General features: G+C 39.7%; 1 protein-coding gene across 4 annotated transcripts in view; it reads right to left on the reverse strand.

Annotated features, from left to right (window-relative positions):
* CASKIN2 (CASK interacting protein 2) overlaps nucleotides 1-20,381 on the reverse strand; it is a 119,459-nt gene that overhangs the window by 95,914 nt on the left and 3,164 nt on the right. For all 4 annotated transcript variants that reach the window (XM_039342935.1, XM_039342934.1, XM_039342937.1 and 1 more), the window contains exon 2: nucleotides 6,543-7,071. In XM_039342935.1, the coding sequence (XP_039198869.1) occupies nucleotides 6,543-6,636 (94 nt within the window). In that variant the 5' untranslated portion in view covers nucleotides 6,637-7,071. The remainder of the gene's footprint in view (nucleotides 1-6,542; nucleotides 7,072-20,381) is intronic.

The raw sequence follows: 20,381 nt of genomic DNA on the forward strand, positions 1-20,381 counted from the left end.
TCGGAAGAATAAAAAATGACCTCAGAAGAATCAAAGCACATGAATTAAGCTTCCCTAATGATCTTCATATATCAGTGTTGGTTGTTTATATGATTAATGACTGAGAAGATCCACCTTTTTTTCTAGTTATTCAATTCTATTGCACAATACAGGACATGAATCTTGAAACAATGTATATTGAACAATAGGCTGCTGAAAACATCAGGTAGAATTTAATTTCAGTTGCTTCTTTGCATTGGAATAAACTACAATACATATAAATCCCTTCTATATTACCAAAAGAAGTGGAGTAGGAGTTGTAATAAACAAAAGGATTCACCCAGGAGTCTTACTTCTTACCACATATTTAATGAGATATTTGAGAACTGCTTTGATCTTTCTGGATTCATATTCTGCTTGCCAATGAATACAGAAGGATTTGTGTAAGTATTGAAATAAGAAAATCTATAACAAGAGACTATCCAATACCTCCAGCAGACTTCAGAGACTAGCAACTGTTACCAGAATCCAATTTTGATAGGTTGGACTGTTTTTTTCCCTTTGTGTAAAGACGGATGCAAAAAACGAGTTAAGCAGTTCTGCTTTCTCCCTGTTGCTTGTCACCTTCTTGCCACTTTCTCCCACTAATGGACCAATCATTTCCTTAACTTTTTCTTGTTTTTTACATGTTGAAATAAGCTTTTTTTGTTATTTTTAACTTTTGCCACAAGCCTTAAGTTCATTTTGAACCTTAGCTTTCCTCACTTCATCTTTGCAGGCTCGGGCTTTTTGCTGATATCCTGCCTTAGTTATGTGCCCCTATTGAAAATGCCTTTTGGACACAAGTGAAGACCTAAGTCTCTTGAGAAGTCTATAACTTTGGGAAAAATGGAAGGAAACAGAAGAAAAGGATGATCGGCCACAAGATGAGTAGACTTAACTATAGCAATGGTGAATGTACCATCTGAAGGATCAGACTGGGGATAAATCTTTATGGAGAAAATCTGTCAAGATTGTTTGAGAATTGACATTGAGTTAATGGCATATAATCAATCAATTCAGTAGAACGTCACTGGTAGTTCAAAGAAATACTATATTCTGTTCAGTATATAAATAGTTAAGATGGTTCAAACGTCCATCAGAAAATATAATATATGAATGCAACACACTATTACTTCACAACTAATTGAATATATCAGGAAACAATATAGCAACTGCAGCCCCAAACCAGCAAAAATATCAGTCTAATTTCTTTGAAAATTATCTCCTGTTTTGTACTTTCTGTTTTAGTTCTCTGCAAGCTAATAAAAATATGCCCAAGATATTTTAAATGTATATCTAACTACATAAAGTATTGGTATGCCAATCCATACTGGCAAGCATTGATTCTTATGAAAAATATTCCAGTGATCACAGTTCAACTGTAGCTCTCTACTCAGTATACAGTGTGTGACAAGTTCAACTTTGCCTTTGGGAATGTATGAAACAGATTTAAAGTGGCTTATGAATCTGGTCTGCTTAAACTAGTCAACCTTAAACAAATGTGAAGGTAGCACCACTTGTTCAAAAGAAGGACAGAATAATGAATGTGTGTATAGTCTGAACCATGAGTTAGCATAAGGCTCACTTTTAATTATATTACTGTTTCTAGTTTGGAAATATAGTCAGCTTCCACCATACAACCTTTTAAAAAATAGTGCAGCCTACTATGTGTTTGATTCAGCATTCTGGCAGAATGTTCAGATGTCACTTTCATCTTTGAAGTTCAAAATTCCATCATCAGTCATAGTATAAAAATAGAATAGAAATAATAAGAACAAATGATATATTGACTTCATTAACAATTTCAACTAAGCACTTGCAGAGATCAAGAAATTGAACATACTCTGTTACAGAAGATTTGCTTGCCCAGGCTTTTTAAATATAATCTAGCTACTTCTCTCTTGCCAGTAGAAGAACTAAAAGTACTAAGCGTGAATCTTTTCAGATACACAAGATTAGGTACCAGTGACTATCAAACTGTTGGCTAAGCAAACATCTCAACTTCCACCAGCATTTTCAGAGGTGAATTATCTCAACAATGAAGTTGTAAAATTAACACAATTCCCAGACAGAATCACTGTCAAAATGAGGAGAAATTCCCAGTCTTTCCACAAATGTCTGAGCAAACATTTGGCCGTGTCTTCTTTAAGAGTTATAGAATGATGGGTTTTGCTAGGACTGGTGATGGGAAGGTGAGAAAAACATGTCAAGTGTGGTAACATTCTCAGAGAAGAAATGAAAACTGTAATGTGTTTTAGAAAGACCAGTTCTTATGAGGCAGCTGAACTAGGTTCTCCTTTTCCTTGCAGAAAGACTCCTAGACATTGTCCTTTTTAAGGAATAATACCCACACACACCCTCCTGCCCCGAGGAATGACAGCCTGAGCTTGGATTTTCCACTTTCTCCTTTGGGGCTATGGTGTCCCCGCCCCAACCCAGCCAACTGGCCCTTTGTTAACAAGCGCGTCCAGCCGGGAAAGTGATTGATCATCAGGGAGAAAGGCCAATGCTTTGACGGGTCGTTTAACAATTTCAATTAAACTGCTCAGCATTCAAACACAAAAGAAAAAAATGTTTTGAAAAAAAAAAGTACACTTTTCCAGAGCTATTGTGGGCAAAGCTCCTATGGCAACTTAGCAGGGTCAAAAAGGCCTTCCTTACAAAAGGTACAAGGTTTGCAAAACGTATTACTTATTTATTTATTAAATGTATGTGCTGTCCATCTTGTCCAGAGATGACTGTTTTCCCTTTCTGGTTGAATTATCAAGAGTTGTGGTAGCACATTGCTCTTCTACTCCATGCACAGCTAGATATCATTTTTGTCCCTCTTCAATAAAACATTGCCTACAAGCCCCGTAAATTTATACAGTAATAGGCAAAGAGACCCATTTGTAGACCTATATCTTTCAAGGCATGCATTGCTTAAGAATATGCCTGCTGAATATTAAACTACATGTTCTCAAATTCCTGTCGCTGGGATTGGCACTTGATTCTTGATTATGTGCAGTGACTTTTTTTAGATACATGAGATCCCCGAGGGCTGAGCAGAAAGACACAATTCTGAATCCACTGAGACAGGGGAAGGGTTCTGGCAAGGATTTTGTTTTTTAAAAAAGGTCATCTCATCCTGTCTTAGAGAAAGAGGCTGCTGTTGGCTGCCTCCATGGCCAACTACATTTACAAGCCATACAGCTCATCTGGATATACTTATGGGTGAGAAAGGCCCTTCATCATTAGAGAGCCACCCAGCAACTGCTCAGCCAGGTAGCTTGAAAAGGTGATGCTCAAAGTAAACGCAAAGGGAGTGGCAGACCGCATCAACTAGAAAGGTGGGTGCAGGAATTTCCCTTAGAATTGAGATGAGAAGGGTAGCCTCATTTGGGCTGGGTAGGAGCTGATCCTAAGGAGAGCAGAGAAAGATGGGAGGTGAGTAGCTATTGGAAGTAAATCAAGGGGAAAACATCTTTTCCTCCTGCCTTTCTTTTTCCTCTTCTTTCCAAAGTCAAGAGTTTGGCCTGCCAACTAAGTAGACTACCAATGAACACCTTTCCTTCCACAGGGCACTTTCCTGAAGTGCTTGGGTGGCCATTACAATCCTCCCACCTCCAAAACCTTGCTGTAAATTTGTGAAATTTGTACTGATGGCATCAATTGGGAATAACCAACCTCCCTACCAAATTATTTCTTTAAAAATGAGATTTCATTGTATATATCAGGAACCAGCCACTTGCAACTCAAAGGGGTCTTGGCCTAGTTTCATATACCCTCAGCCTAATTTGAAGAGTCCTTTGCAAACAAACAATTGATCTCTCAAAACAGGTATTGCTCTTTCTCAATACCCAAAGAGTAAAAAAAAAATGCCTCAGAGAAAAAAAATGCAGGTCACATTCAAATTTGATTGTGATCCTTTTCACCACTAGCAAGTATTGCAGCTCCCACCATATTAATCTTGTGGGAATGCGGTCCTTAGCAGAAAAAAAGACTGCCTAACCTAGCTATCAGCAATTAGATATGGGGGATTGAAGGTATAATCCAAATTTATTTGTGTCCATCCCAGGAGAGATGAAGTGTCCCAATATGTAGGACATGCGTCAGCAAGCTTTTTCTTTGAAGCTACTGCTTTTTCTGCTTTAATTCTTTCTATGTAGAACTAATATTTTTTCTCTATACTCATTATTCTTTTTCTCCAGAAGAACTGCTATAGCTCCCAGGATCCACTTCCACCCAGCAATTCATTAAATGGTTGGTATCCACACAGTAAACACTAACAATTTTGCTGGTTGAGAATCCTAGGAGTTGTAGTTCCTGGTAAGAATGGCATTTGTGGAACTGCAAAACAAATATATAGAGTCCTTGATTTAGGATTGATCATTTAGTGACTGTTCGAAATTATGACAGCGCTGAACAAAAGGACTTACAACCCCTATCTGAAATTCCATCCACTATGGCACCCCCCAGGGTCACGTGAACAAAATTTGGGTGCTGGGCAATCCGATCATCCTTACAACTAACCACAAAGAAACTGAAACAACCACTGTCTATCTTCCTCTGTCTCCTGGCCCGCTGGATCCTGACAGCCTTGGGCATGCTTCCCTACCCTGCTGAGTCCAAAACCCTCCTCTCCATCCTGTCATGGTTTAGTCACTTATCTTTTCTGTATGTCTCCTTCAAGTTGATGCAGCCCTTGAACTCCCTATACAGTACACAGGTCACATGGTGCTGTCCTGGAAGCAGGGACTATTTTGGAAGGTGGCCCCACCAAAATGGGGCCCACTTCCGAGATGGCACCATGCAGCCTCCATGCTATACAGAATCATCTTTGGGAAGGAAAGCCAGCTAATCTGCCCCTCGGCCTGCCTATAGAGTACGGAGGCTGCGTAGCACCATCCTGGAAGTGGGTGCTGTTTCAGAGTGACCACAAATGGCATCTAATTCCAGGATGGTGCCCGACAGCTTCTGTGTAGGAAGGCTGTGTGGCAATGCAGCTGCTTCCCAAGAAAAAGGTCAGTGGACCGAGCCATGATGGTGGTGGGATCTGGTGAAGTGGAAAGCAGGCTTAAGGCTTCCTATCCTGCGGGAACCCCACAGGATAGGAAAGCAAGCTTAAGATCTGCGGGGATCCAATGGGGTGGAAAGTGGAGCACAGGATGCCCTAGGGGATGGGAGAGGCCTAAGTCAGGTCATGTGTTAGTTGGGAAGGTGCTACAGTGTGGACCTGCGCTAGGCCTCCCAGGGCCTCCCCCCCCATGCCTGAGGCATACCATGCTCTGCTTAATTATCTTAATGGGGAGAGACGGATTGAGATTGTTAAACAGCAAGATCATATGAATGCCTTGCTTAACGACCATCATGACTTACAACATGGGCAGCTTAAGAGCCTTTCTTATGGTTCTCTACTTGCAACTTGTAATGGGCAGGTTCCCTTATGGTTATATGCCAAGGACTACCTGTACTGGAATAAATCCATCACTCATACTTTATTTGCTTCCATCTTCAGCCAAGCAGGTGTCAGAGATGCTTCCTGAAGTTTGCCTTTCTTGGCAGATCATTTTAAAATCTTATGCAAATCCCTTATATCTGAGGCAGAAAACCATCTATTTATAAAGACTAGAGCTTGGTCACCTGCTGATATCCTTTTCCCAATATTTTAAGTATGTTTTAACACAAAAGCTTTATTTCTACTTAATCTTCTTGCCATCTGAATTTTCGCAATATTGAACAGATGGCCAAAACATACACTCCCAAGTAATTTATTTTGATTAAAAGCAAAAGTTAAAATTAGTTTTCTTTTAACATATTGCATATTTCACATTTCACATATGTTTCCCAAATAAAATGATGCAGTTATTATTCAAAAAGAACCCTAAATCCCAGCATCCACACCTTCCCTATCAAATCCATAATAGGAAGACAGTTAACAATAACACCATGAGCTCTTTGCTACTATTCATGAAAGAAAAACTGGAAGTCTCCAATAAAGGTAAAAGTAAATGATACACGCCTATTCAAGAGGAAGAAAAAAAATACATGTTGCATAATTCAATTATGCATAAGAGCATAATTCAAATACAAACTTAATATATTTTACAACAGTGAGGAAGAATATGTTCACATCACTTCAGTGCCTGCTAACCCTTCTCTTCAGCTATTATGTGACGATGGGCAGCTTAAGAACGTTTCTTATGGTTCTTTACTTTTAAATCAGGCATGGACTGGACAATCTTTCCAATCAGAAAGATTCCAGATAAGATAGTCCTCAAAGAGAAGATTGTTTTCTTAGGTAGAACTTATATCTTGCTGCTATTTCCAACACTGTTAACAGTTCTGGATTGATAAAAAGAAGTATTTTATACATTATGAATCACAACAGAGTCATCTCTTACTATTGGTCTCTATATACTGTATAACCATAGCCAGTTTGCCAAAAGCCACAGAACTGCAGCTAATTTACTTTATGAAAAAAAAAATTACTTTTACAAGTGAAAGAAAAATATTACGTTAGGGTGTAAGGAGATACTCACTATTTTTGGACACTTTGATTTTTGCTACCAATTTCTGTACACCAGGTACATCCTCATTTTTCACAGCCTGGATCAATTCCTGTTCTCGCCCCATGATGAACAAGGGCACTGCTCCCAATTTATGAAGCCATCCAGATGCTCCGTGTGAGAGATAACGACTCAAGAGAAAGTCCCCAAAAATGGTAGGAGTAAAAAGGCCAAGAAACAAAAATATTTTTAGAACTCTCACAGTACATTAAAAAAAAAGTGTAGTAATGATAAATACCACTGGGCATTAAATAATTTGGTGCTTAATGACTGGATCCCAGTTGTGGGAAGAAATTGGGAAGGAAAAAGGAAAAACGAATAGGTTGTAGCAACAGAAAGAGTATTATATTTAGCTGTTCTTGCTAAATAAGAGCATTCTCTCCAAATCTCCAGTTCTTCCTAGGCAGGTAGAGGTTTGTCTCAAGTGGTAGGAATCCTCTGTTTCTCCACGTCTGTAGATGTAGAGCTTCTGCAGTCAATGCCTGAGTTGTTCCTCAGATACCTATGAAAATAAAAGTCAGAATGAGTTTTTTTTTAAAGACTTCTGAACCACTGGAATAAAGGTAGTCCTCGACTTATAACCACAATTAGGACCAACATTTCCATTGCTAAGCAAGTTGGTTAAGTGAGTTGCATCAATTTTATGATCTTTTTTGCTATGGTTGTTAAGAGAGTTAATCCTGTTAAGTCATGAAGTCATTAAGAGAATCCAGCTTCCTCATTGATTTTGCTTATCGGAGGTTGGCTAGGAAGAGCGCCAAATGGTGGACACATGACTCCAGAAAGCTGCAACTGTCCTAAATACATGCCAAGCACCTGAATTTTGATCATGTGACCATGGGGCTGCTGTGACGGTCATATGTGTGAGGACTGATCATATGTCACTTTTTTCAGTGCTGTTGTAACTTTGAACAGTTGCTAAAGAAATGATTGCAAGTCAAGGACTACCTGTATTGTGCTAATATAAATCCTGGATTACAAGCAATTTGCTTTTTCAGTTCAAGTACAATTCAATACTAGATAGAACTGGGGTGTCAAACTGCCGGCCCGCAGGCCAGATGCATCATAGTGAAACCGCACCCACCCCATTGCCAGCAATGGGAAAAAAGTCGTGATATGTCGCGACACATCACATGACATTGCAAGTTTGACACCCCTGAGATAGAATATATTCTCCGTGAAATGAATGTTTCACTAGGTACACAACAGATGAAGGGGAGAGGATGCAAGAAAGAAGTAGCAGCTGGGCTGAGAAATCTGATTTCCCAATTACTATAACCTTCCCTTAATCTTCATGTGCTTTTCAAAATGTTTACCAGAACTATTTCATGGGTATTTTCTCTCAAAGATTTGAGATCTAGGGGCTTTCTCTGTTAACCTAAGCTAAAATCAGGGGTCTCAAATTTCTGCAGAAATTATCTGTAATATTATTAAGTATCTCATCAATGATATAATTGCAACCATATGCATTGTTAGGTCATAGGTAAACAGATTTCATGGCCTACAAGACCTTTTAAAACAAAACAGAGCAAATATCCATCAATTGGACTTATGTACTCGTACATCGGTTCAATAGTGAGAGGTATGCTCAGAATTAAAGAAAAGTTAAGTTCTGTCTTTGAATACACACCCAGATGGCACAATTTGTTGTTTCAGGTTTTTCACACAAAAATCCAATTGTGATCTTTTTTCTCCTTCCAAATTTAAAACAAAGAGACAAATGAAGTTGTCCCCATTGTTAAGATGAGAGGAATGGTAGAAGACAGAAAGCCAAACAATCAGAATAATTACATTTCAATTTATTTGCAATGGAAGACAAAATGTCATTCCTATTGCTGCTTTACAGCATCAGTAACTGGAGACAGTACTGAACAATATATTATTGTATTTGCCTCTTACAAAGTGCACCTTTTAATAAAAAAAACAAGCACAACATTCTGTTGGGTTTAAACTTGCTTATGAACAAAGCCAGGCTTTACTAAAGGATGTTGTAAAGAGATTGCGAGTAACATCTATAATTTATGAACAAGAGAATAGAAATGGCCTTAGCATGTTGTTCTAATGCCTGTTTATTGAATATACAGTGCTATTTCTCACTCCTGCCCAATATCTTATTATCTCACAAACTCTGAGATATACGAAATCTGGAAAAAAAGGAAGTCCCTTTGGGCCTGACATTAAAAGCTATGAATTAAACATTAAAGGCTAGAACAGCCTTTCTCAATATGGATCTTACCAGTTTAAACTAATAATTCTATAAAGTATGACCCCCCCACCCCCCATATACAGCCAATAGTAAGTGATGTTTAGAATTGTTGTTTAAAATAGAGTTCCCCAACTTTTCTGCCTTTGCAGACGGGCAAGGGGTGGGGAGGGAGAGAGTCCATGGGAGTGACAGACACAAGCACCCAGCTCCATTCGCACAAGTCATGGGCATATGCGCCCACCGCTCATGCAAATGGAACGTGTGTGCATGTGTTTTCCCACTGCTTGTGCAAGTAGGGATGTGGGTGTGCCTGCCACTTCCGTGGCCCATTTCCAAATAGTTCAAGGCCGGTAGTGGCCCATGATCTGGGGGTTGAATACCCCCGATTTAAAACATAAGAAAGATCCTAACTTTGAGAAAGCTACCCTAGAAAATGTGAAACGTAAGACACCACAAATGATATTTAGCCAATAGTTATTGCAACAAAAATAAAGGGGTACCAGGGAAGTTTTACATATATATATTTTTAGGCCTAAAATATACCTAAAAGGTACCTTTGGATTTGAGTGAGTTCTCTTACAGCTGATGGATTATTCCTTCCTCCTTACCTACAAACACTTTATTCCTTAAAATAAGGAAAGGCTTCAACTGAGTATTGAACTTTGCTTGGAGTTATTCATATAAAGATAAAAGCAATGTAGATGTCATCATACAAATAAAATAGAAAGCAGCTAACTGTATTTATTCAGGTACTTAGAGAATTACCATTAGAGTTGTCTTAATTCTTTTTCTACCCTGTCCTCTATAAAGATTATGGATTTGATCTCTGAAATATTAAACAAACAGTACTGAATTAATCTGCCTTTAACCCTCCAGTGTGCATTTGTTTGAATCTACTGCCTAACAATACAATGCAATGAGACATGGGCAGATCTGTACATTGGTAAAATAAAACAACCACTTCACAAACGCATGACACAACATAGGAGCGCAAACCCATCATGACAAGATTCAGCAGTCCATCTGCATTTGAAAGACAGAGGTCACTCTTTCAAAGACAGCAAGATAGAAAGGACCACTGGTTTGAAAGAAGGTAAAAGAGGTCAGTTATGTTAACACTGAGCAGTTCCTTCTCAACAGAGGGGAAGGGATAGGACACCACCTATCTCCTGTCTACAATGCAGTCCTTTCAACAGTTCCAAGAAGATTCCTCCTCCATTTGCCCTCTGATACAGGTGACCCTGATGGCACAGATAAACCCTCAAGTGGCCTCAAGAGTTCTCAGGGACAGTGCTAAGACCAGATGACTGCAAAAAAATATGATCTTTTCAATCGCCCCCCCCCCCAAAAATCTCGTCAGAACTAATCCTTCCATTAGTTTACCATCCTGCCAGAACTGATGAGGCTTCTTGGATTAGAAGCAAAATGTTTTCTTCTTCTTCCTCAAGGGAAAAACAGTCCAGTTGCCTTTGGGAAAAATACCTTTGAGACACGATAAACAAGCAGCTACTCTTTTTCTGACCCTCTTCTCTTGTGTTTAGGGTGGGGGTAGATTCCCGTTCCATTCTTAATATTTGTTTATTGATCAAATGATCTAATTTGTCTAAACCATAACCTAGAAGGATTGTGTAACTATACAGGAAAAATTAGAAGCACATATGTTATTGAAACACAAATCAAAACCCAGATGTGTAGATTTGCCAATCTTGCATTTATCTGGTGTTGTCTGAACTTTTGAACTATAATTCCCACTATCCTACCCACAAAGGCAACTCCTGTGCTGGCTGGCAATGATGAGACCAGTTGACCACTGATGGAGGATCTTAACTTCGGAAAGGTTGTCCTTGTTTATGGCAATGGCTTTTTTCAAATTAGAAGATTTAGGAAGGACAACCAGCAACCATTCCTCATTTCTTGACCTCATGCCATCTTCTTCAAGGTTACTCAAAGGCTTGTCCTATCTTGCATAAATAAAAAAGAATTTTAGCTCAGCTCGATCCATTCAGATAGGAGCGTGGGGAGCAAGTATTGCAGGACCAAAATTGTGTTTACATTGAAAAAAAAAAGCTGCAGCACTACAATAGTTTTATTACCCCTTCCACTGTTAGTAGACAGTGGTCATAGTAATTAGGAGCCTGTTGGGCATGAGCTGAAACAGAAGTGAGAGTAAGGTATGGACTCTCTTCCTCAAACAGTAGTAGCCCAACAGCATTCTTGTTGTTGTGCATATATAGCTTATACTTTCAAATAAGGCATCCAGACACAATGTTAATGTTCTGTTTATAAATTTATAAAATGCAGGGATTATCTTCTGAGGCACGCCAAACACACATAGCAATGGGGAATTACATAACAGATTGACAATCTGGTCTGTCCTTTCACTATCCCAACTAGGATCTTTTTCTAGGCAAGATTTTTTTTTTTAAATTACCAAGACATAGGTGAGAAATCATTGTTTTTCTCTTCTAGGCAGAAGAAAACAGATGCTCCCTTAATCCACAGGAAAGCTCTCACAAAGACTCTACTCAAAGCATTTCCAGTGGCTGTGGTTTCTTCAGATCCTGTAAAATGACTATGAAAATATGTTTACTGCTTGGCACAGTTGTCACCAACAATGGACCTTCTTCTTTTTCTGTCTCAAAGGGAGCTGAGGGTTAAGGGCTTGTGGCACATAAAGCGATAATAATAGGAATAATTAGGGAGGCTCTGAAGCAAACAGTGGTTAAGTTAGAGGGGTTGAACATTCAACACACCAGCATCCTCCTCTACTGAATATTCCAAAATCAACCAATGGTCTGGACTAAATATAGTATGTGAAAAAACAACATTTCGAACAGACTGCTGGACTTGGGCCAGGGGGTTGCTCTGGCAGGACACTGCTTATGTTCTTATGTTCAAAAAGGATAACATATAGGACAGATAAAAAGTCTGCTCACGCTTTTCACTACCCTCCATCCGCCTCTTTACAAAGAAATTTAACTTTAGGAGGCTACAATTGGAGTGAAGAACCTTTGGCAGAAACTATTATTTAGCTTTCAGGAAGTATTAAGTCATCAGATGATAAGATACAATAAATAAAAAACAATTTATAAACAAATGCCTTGAACCTAAATGGAACCTCTGTGTTCAGAGAAATCTCTCTCTAAATAACAGACACCAAAAAGCAAACTATGCAGGGTGGGGGAAGGGATGCTGAATCCCTAGAAGCATCTGACTAGCTTTTGTTAGAAATAGTAAAGGTATAGACTTCTTTGAATCAACTAAATTCCTGGTGAACACATGTGGTTTTCATGGCAACAGTATGTAAATGTTTGCCATTGCCTTCTGTCTCAGTTTTTTTTCCCCTACTTCTCAGCTTTGTCAAGAGTCTTGGGTCTCCCACCCAGGAGACCCAAGGTTCCCCCCCCCCCACATACACACACTTAACTTTCTGAGCTTAACAAAGTTGGCTAAATGCTGCCCTTTGCTATGTCAGAATGTTGCACTAAGTGGAGCTTGCATTTGGTTCCAGAACTTAATATTCTTAAGTGATGCTCAGTTAACTTATGATAAGAATCTATACAATGCAGATGTTAAGCAGGAACTGATGTTTGTGTATGAAATATTTTAACACACTTGCTATTAATAAAATGGTAAATCACACAGAGCCATTGCTCGAGCACTTTGTACTCTAGCTTCTTTCCATCATCTAATAAACTTGATAGAAATAGATAGGACTCAGAACTCATTCCTACAGCAGGAATCTCAATGTAATAAATCTATCTTGTTAATTCTGAAGGGAAGCGTCTATATCTATTACCCTGGGATTTCAAATATATGCATGTTGTCCCCGAGGTAAGAACATCTGACAAGGACAATCCCTAGATATGAATGGATTGCCTATTACTAAAAAACGGCAGACAGCGTTCTCTTTCCTTGAGCCGACAAAGCGCTGAAGTGTGTGCAATGCTTTCAGGAACTGCTGAAGCCACACATTGTTAATATACAGCCTGTTTTCAGTGGTTCCTGAAAGCATTGAATGGAGAATGCTGTCCGCCATTTTTAATACTAGGCGCTTCATTTGTAAGTACAAGTTCCAACACAAATATTAATTTGAATTACACAGAGAGTTAGGAATGAGACTCATTCTTAACCCGGGGACTGTATGTACATAGAGTGATGTAGTTTTTGGTAAAGTGCTAGACTAGGAAGGCTCAGGCCAGAGTCTAGTCCTCCCTGAAGCACAAAAACTTCTGGGTGACCTTGAGCCAGTTATTCCCTCTCAGTCCTAATCGGTGTCAGGCTCTGCAAAAAGCTGGCTGATAAACAAAACCTCTTGTCGCTTCATGCATTATAGCTTTTCTGTAAGAAACTAAGCAAACACACTGCAAAATCAAGCAGACCGTGCAAGACAAATACAAGAAAAGCAACAACATGTAACAACATACCCATATCTACATCTATATAACTAGGATGTGATCATTCCAAGCCTGATACAGGCAAAATGAGTTTCAAAGTGGTCACAGAATAGGACTACTAGCAGCAAGATGTTCAGAAAATGAAAGATTTGCCAAATTAATCCCTTACTATTAAGCATAGCTTTGCCTATAAAAAAATTAAGCAAGTAGAACTGACACCCCTTTGTAAATTCCACCTTCCTCTTTTGTTTTCAGGAACTCAAGGAATTTACTATAGTACCTGGGAGAGAAAAGAAAGCAATCTGCATATTTAAAAACACTCACTACACAATTGTTATGCACCTCCTGTGGTTGAACACTCACACTGAAAACAGGTTCTATAAATAATTTTTTGTTCACCTGTCCCAAGATAAGATCTTAGGTATTACCTGCCAGGCACCTTTGATATAGACTAAATGGGCCTCATAATAATTTATTGTACTATACGTGTTTCAACTTTGAACAGGACAAGGTCTTCAGAAGACTTTTTCTAACTTCCCTCAGCTTATTCCTTCCCCGTAGTTATTATTTGAGTCAGCCAGAGTTGTTGAGAGCTTGCAGTATACAAGTTGTTGTTGTTATTCTCCTGTTTGCTAATTCATTAGCTTGGTTCAGGAAACATGCTAACTCTAAACCCAGTTTAATAAAACATAATTACTGTTTTCTCTTGAGTAAGCTATAATTCAAGCAGATGCCACGTGTATGGCGTGGTTCACTTAAGAGACTAATAACTTCATGCCCACACTATGCTGGAGGGCTAGCTGATTGCAAACACCAAGATCTTTTGTCTCAAATGAGGTGGTTTGTACTGCATATACTGTATGCCTATGTTCATGCTTGTGGGGTCAAGAGGAAATCAGCTCATTTTGAAGCAAGGCAGGCAAATAGGCTGGCTGGCTGGACATAGCAGTGGTGGGCAGAGGAAGATTACCAAAATTCTGCTTCTTGAGCTGGTGGGTGCTCCAAAGACACCGAAAAAACTGTGTAGGGAGATCCAGACCTAGGAAAAATGGTAAAGACCCAGAAGGCAGAAGGCTGGTGACATAGACAAATTGCAATGGGAAAAAGAATTTGGTTGATAGATTGGCCAACACTGGAGTATTCAGGAGGAAAATCAGCAGATCTGATAAATTCAGCTGGCGGATCAGTCAATGGAAGTTGGCAACAAACTAGGCGGCTTGGTGGCTGGCAGATTGGCCAGCGCAAAAATGTGGATTGGATGTTCATGAGAATTTTTAATTGGGAGTATTTTCTCTTCAGTTAGCAGACTGGAGGTATTCAGGTTTTTAGGCTTGGAAAACATCTAGAAGAGTGTTGGAAAGTTTGGCCAGCAGGATCAGCAGCTGGAGCATGTGTTAGTAGCAATGAGAGATATTGCCAGGGCAGTAGGGAGCTGAAGTGTGATCCAGGTGAATGGGGCTCCTTCTTCCCTCACCAAAAAGAGAGGAAGACCGCAACTGGGTGGTCCTTTCACTGCAGTTAGGGCAGCCAATTATCTGCAGACCCAGTCAGGGAGAAAAAGAAGCTGACTGGGACCACCATCTGGGCCACCAAAATAACATCAATCCCAACCAGCCTAAACCTAGTCAGGACAATAAGAGAAATTCCTAGTTGGGGACAACAGAGAAGCTCACTCAGGGGGCTACTTTAAGCCCTGCCAAAAGTATCAGTAGAAAGATAGCACATACCACCACCAATGGCAAACCAATCTGGCCCATAAGCTAGGCAGCTCAAATGCAAGTTGTGTACAAATATGCCCAGCAGTCCATCTAGAGCAGAGCCAAGCTACCTGCCTTGCCAATGACCACAAAGTTTGAGCAGAAACTAGAAGTCGCCCTAGCAATAAACAAAGCCAGCACCAGCCTCTAGAGCAGGCATGTCAAACTCGCGACGTCATGTGATGTCACGCGACGTATCGGAGCTTTTTTTCCATTGCCGGCAATGGGGTGGGCCCGGTTTTGGGATGGCGCGTCCGGCCCATGGGCCGGCAGTTTGACACCCCTGCAGCCTGGTGGTGGCAAATACCACCTACAAGGAAGGAAACAAGGCCTAAGGACAACAAAGAAGGGTGGGGGAGACAACCTTGTTATAGGTTTAAAGTGGCAGCACCAATTGCTCAGTGAGCCACCTACAAGAGGAAGCATAGGAACATAGAGAGGTGGGAAAATCTACTTTCCCACACTCAATTGTTTTGGAAACAACCAAGGTCAAACCCAGCCTGCTGCAGATTAGCAGTGGTTGGTCTGAGAACTGAACAAGAGGTAAGAACTCTAATAATCCCAGGAAAGGTAAATCTGAAGGTAATTGACAAATTAGAATGTGAAAGGAAAACAATCCTTTGCAGCCAATTTTGCTTGAATAATAGGCACCCCTTAGGTATTTAAAGGAGAAAAAAAGTTTTGTTGTATATGTGACTGTTGCAATATAAAGCAAGGAGAAAAAACCCTGTGTGCTGCCTGTGTGCACACCATCTCCCGCCCCCAAAACCCTGTCATACTCCCTGCCCCCCAGCTTTGGCTAGTGTATTGTGCAAATTCGGTCATTGAAAACATCCAAAATGTGAAGAAAAAAAAAACACTGCTGCCTAATAATTGGCAGGGTGGGATACAAACATGAGCCTCTGCTTGTTCACTCATGAGCTCCAATCCACTGGCCTTGCCGCTCCTTCTTTTCATCAGAGGGGACCACTGGGTGGCTGGAGTTAGAAGATGAGCCTTTTCACCAATACATTCAGAACTTCAAAAACTTTATTCTGCCTTTGCCCTTTCTTTTAATTCCCCATAAGCTTCAAAAGCTTCCTGCATAGTAAAGCATCAGTAAGGACTTTAAAATATTCTGAGAATGCTCAGTCCAAACGTACTTTTACTGTGAATTCTACTCATTTGTGTTTTGAGGGGTGCCCTTTTTCCGCATGGCAACATGGTAATGTTTTAAGAAAGGACAGATTCTCACCATTTTCAGAGTTTAGCCTCTTTCGCTCGGCTTCTTTGGAACGAACATTTGAAGCAAGGCATGGTAGTGCTCTTGAAATCCCTTTCTCACCCCAAAGCATCAACAGTATGGGAACAGAGCAATACTGAAGCATAAGGAAGCACAGAAGCTGGATTTCTAGCAGAAAACATAATAGCTATTGTAGGAATGCAGGACCCTCTACAACAGTGGTGGTGAACCTATGGCACGGGTGCCAGAGGTGGCACTCAGAGCCCTCTCTGTGGGCACGCACGCTGTCACCCCAGTCCTAGGCCTTCAGCTGAGTTTTATAAAACCTTTTCGCTTTAGGCCTCTGCCGCCGTGTGCAAAAAAAAAAAAAAGTTCAATCAATTTTAACTTCGCGCGGGAAAAAAAAGATCTAGGCAAAGTTGGAATTGATTGATTGAACTTTTTAATTCCCATCCAGTCTGCCATTACCACTGCAGCTATGCCCACCCAATGGGTGACGCCCACCCAATGGGTGACACCCAATCGGCCACACACCCCCAATAGGCCACACCTACCCAGCACCTGGCGATATATAAGTGGGTTTTGGTTTGCAGTGGGCACTCGGTCTCTAAAAGGTTCGCCATCACTGCTCTACAATATTCCTGACTATTAATGCATTGGCTAAATTTTGTCTGCATCTGTTTTGAAAATTTTCTGAATGGGAAGATAGCAGCTGGCAGCCAGATAGCCAGGGTCTAGGAATCACATCAGCAGAAACTGAACAAGCACTTTGTTAAGGATAAAACTTAGCAGGGGCACTTAGAATTTGACTAGCAAACGGATATAAAACATTTCGTAGTATTAGCTTTTAAAGATGTATCTGAATATATTAGTTTTGTAGTATTTCAAATTTGTTGCATACCTGCTCATATTTCTCTAGCAGTACCTGATATTTTAAATCTATACTAGGTATCTGTTATATTCTTTTAATTTTTTTTAAAGTCAAGAAAAGGAAAAAGGGAAAAACAAAAGCAAGACGATATACTTAGGGTTTTTAACCCAGACTTCTGATTGAAACTTTCCATCAAATCACTATCTGAGGCTCCTGTGTACTTACTGTATAACCTGCTTCCTTTGCCCCTTTACAAGACCATTTCTCCTTTCTCTGGGAGTGTCTATGGAGATTCTCAGTCATCTATTCTAGGTCATGGTTGTCCTAAAGGTGCTTTTTCAAAAGGGCAACTGGATTTTGTTTTTCCTTGAAGACAGAAGTCAGAACTGAAGAAGCTTCTTGGCTGAGGAGTGAAGTGTCTTCAAGGAAAAACAAAGTCCAGTTGCCTTTTGAAAAAGCACCTTTGGGACTGTCCTCTGGGAGAAACAAACAGACAAGCATAGACTTTATGAGAAGTGGGGAAAGGCCCTGCAATAATTCAACAATACACATCTTTTCTAGTATTAGAAAATTAAGATGCTCCTCTTTCCATTACCTCAGACTTCCTCCAAAGTTCAAATGAACTGATGAGTTCTTTACAATCTTTGCTCTGAACTTGGCTCCCTTATAAGCTAGATAAATCTAAGACCAACATCTTGCCTCATCTGCCAGTACTGAAGTGATAAAACAGCATCTTTACAATTTGCCCTAAGAGATTCTTCACATCTGAAACAAAAAAACAACAACAACCCCACAGACTCTTAGACCAGCATTAGGGTGTCCATAGGGGAATTCCCATAATCCACAAGTGTCAAGGACATTGGAATCTAACCTATTTGAAAAGTAGCAAGCTGGGGAAAGAAGAACAGAGTTTATTGACATGACATTTGACCTTTCAGATCTGGTTCAGATGCAACAGAATAATCTGAATGTTCCAGTGGGATCATTCTTCTTCCCTATTGGGACCAGGGCTCTCCTACACCATAATGTCATCATTGCAAAAATATTGAATTGTATGGGGATCCGGAAGATATCATCTTCCTTTTGTAACACCCTTGTGTTTGCCTACCAATGCTTCATCATATTTTTTTTTGCACCCACACCCATCCATTAATAAGTTTAGATGGGTTACCCGCACAATATTTTTTGCATTGAAGCACCCTTGATTCAGGAAAGGAAAGGACAGAAAAGAGAATTGAAGAACTGAGGAACAATTTATACAAACATGTGATTCAGACTAGGTTTTAAACTTGGAACCAGTTGATTGGCTTGAGGATTACTGCTTGAACAAACTTTCACTTGTCCCACAACCGAAATATAGAATATTTAAGATGACAGAGGAGTTTGTTAAACTCAGAGGAGCGAGACGATCTTGAGTCTTAATGCAATGTAGAAATTGCCCAGCAGTCCACCCCTGCCATCATAAGGCACATTCCCAAATTAATGTGGAGACTTGCCTGTGTGTACAGTTAATTAAGAGAGAAGGTGCACTGAGCTACAAAAATCATGTGAGAAACAGAAAACAAAAATTACAAATTAATTTTAAAGATGCTACAACAAACTTTCCCTGCCACAAAAACACCACACACAGTAGGGTGAACTTGTATTATCTTTACTGTTGGAAATCAGACTAACAATGTACAGATTAGAAAATTTCTGTCTGGAATTAACTAGGCTATTTATAAAAATCAGCCTTGGGTTTAACTGATTTCAAGAGGTAGATCAAGCTCCCTTTCGTGTGAGAAAAATATGACCATATCTCATAAGAATGTGTTGCTGGCTTACACCTTGGATATTTTAGTGTTCCTTCTTGAAATCTTAAATACTCCAAAGACCTCATGCATCATTTACTGACTCTCAAGACAAAATCACCTGATGCTTTATTATATGAGCTAGGTTCTTTATCTGGTGTTAGTATTGCCCATCTCCACAGCAACCACTCAGCTATGATCAAGATGACAAATGAATTGCTCATCCAGATGAAACAAGATCTGGCTCTATATTGGTAGCTACTTTATCACCTGCATTGCTATCTTTCCAAACAAGCACAGGTTCCCTGAAAATCTCACATAAAATAAATTCACATAAAGTGAGACATGGAAAAAAAGGGGGGGGGTTTGCAGGATATGTCAATTTTTGTAACCCAAATACATTGACTTGTGCCCGTACATTTTTAGAGCCTACTACATTATCAAAACATGTTTTCTTCCTTGTCTCATATTCTATGTACAGGGAGAATTGGATTTCTAACGTACATGATTATCATAGCAGAGGACTTCAGAGGACTATGAATTTTGTTAGCATTCTACATTTTATTGCACACAGTGGATTCATCCTGGTTAACAGCTCCTCTTGGGCCTGACGATTCCTCACCTACTATGGCATGACATAATAAGTCCAACTTTGCTTCTAATGTTAGAGAGATCCTTTTCATTTTTGGTAAGCGGGTTGGACAAGACATTGAGGACCATTTTGACTCCACAGTAACAGCAATAGATGCTATAGGTATGGGAAGTAAGTGGGAGGCAGGATACATAACTAGAACTATACAACATATTATTTAATGGGTTTGTAGATCAATATTATTGATCTATAAATCTAGTATAACAATAGCAACATACATCTAGTAAATAAATAAAACAAACAAACACAATAGTAAATGTAAGAAGGAAAAAGAAAGCAAATACTCAGACAGAAACTATCAATGGCATACAGTAATTATGCAAGGAAAACCTGTACAGTGTTCTAGGAATGAAGGAGGAGGCTTAAAAATGGGTAAATTATAAAAGATCCAGGATCGGGACCGAAATTCTCAGAAACTGGAGCTTGGGAGTTTTAACTCGCAGAGCTCTCTGTGACTATAATGGCCTTGCATGGACTCAAAGTGCTTTGTAGACAAAAATGGCCAAGTTCATTGACTATTAACTCCAACTGAAAATAATGGATAACGGATAACAGATCATGTGCCAGAAATTCTGCAGTGTTTCCACCCAGAATTACCTTTAGCAGGCTCAGTAAAACGAAAGTTCCTATGATTGCAAAAATTATAAACCCTTCATATCAGTATTAACAAGTAACCAGCAAGTGGTCTAAGGGTTGGATGTAAATGTAAGCAGGATCAAGATAAAAGCAATAAAACCTTAAGCAGTTGAGAATTTCCATAGAGTATAAATTTTAAGTAAGTTGTGAATAAGGTAACTGGGCTGACCTAGCTTGAAGCATCATTAGTGGAGAATCTTGGAACTGGTTGGCTTGACAAAATGTTGTTTGGGAATAGCTATTGGCTGTAACAGACTCATATTTATATTTATCTCCTACAG

Source organism: Crotalus tigris, unplaced genomic scaffold (assembly GCF_016545835.1).
Source record: "Crotalus tigris isolate CLP2741 ecotype Arizona unplaced genomic scaffold, ASM1654583v1 scf7180000017814.3102382, whole genome shotgun sequence".
NCBI classification, from domain to species: domain Eukaryota; kingdom Metazoa; phylum Chordata; class Lepidosauria; order Squamata; family Viperidae; genus Crotalus; species Crotalus tigris.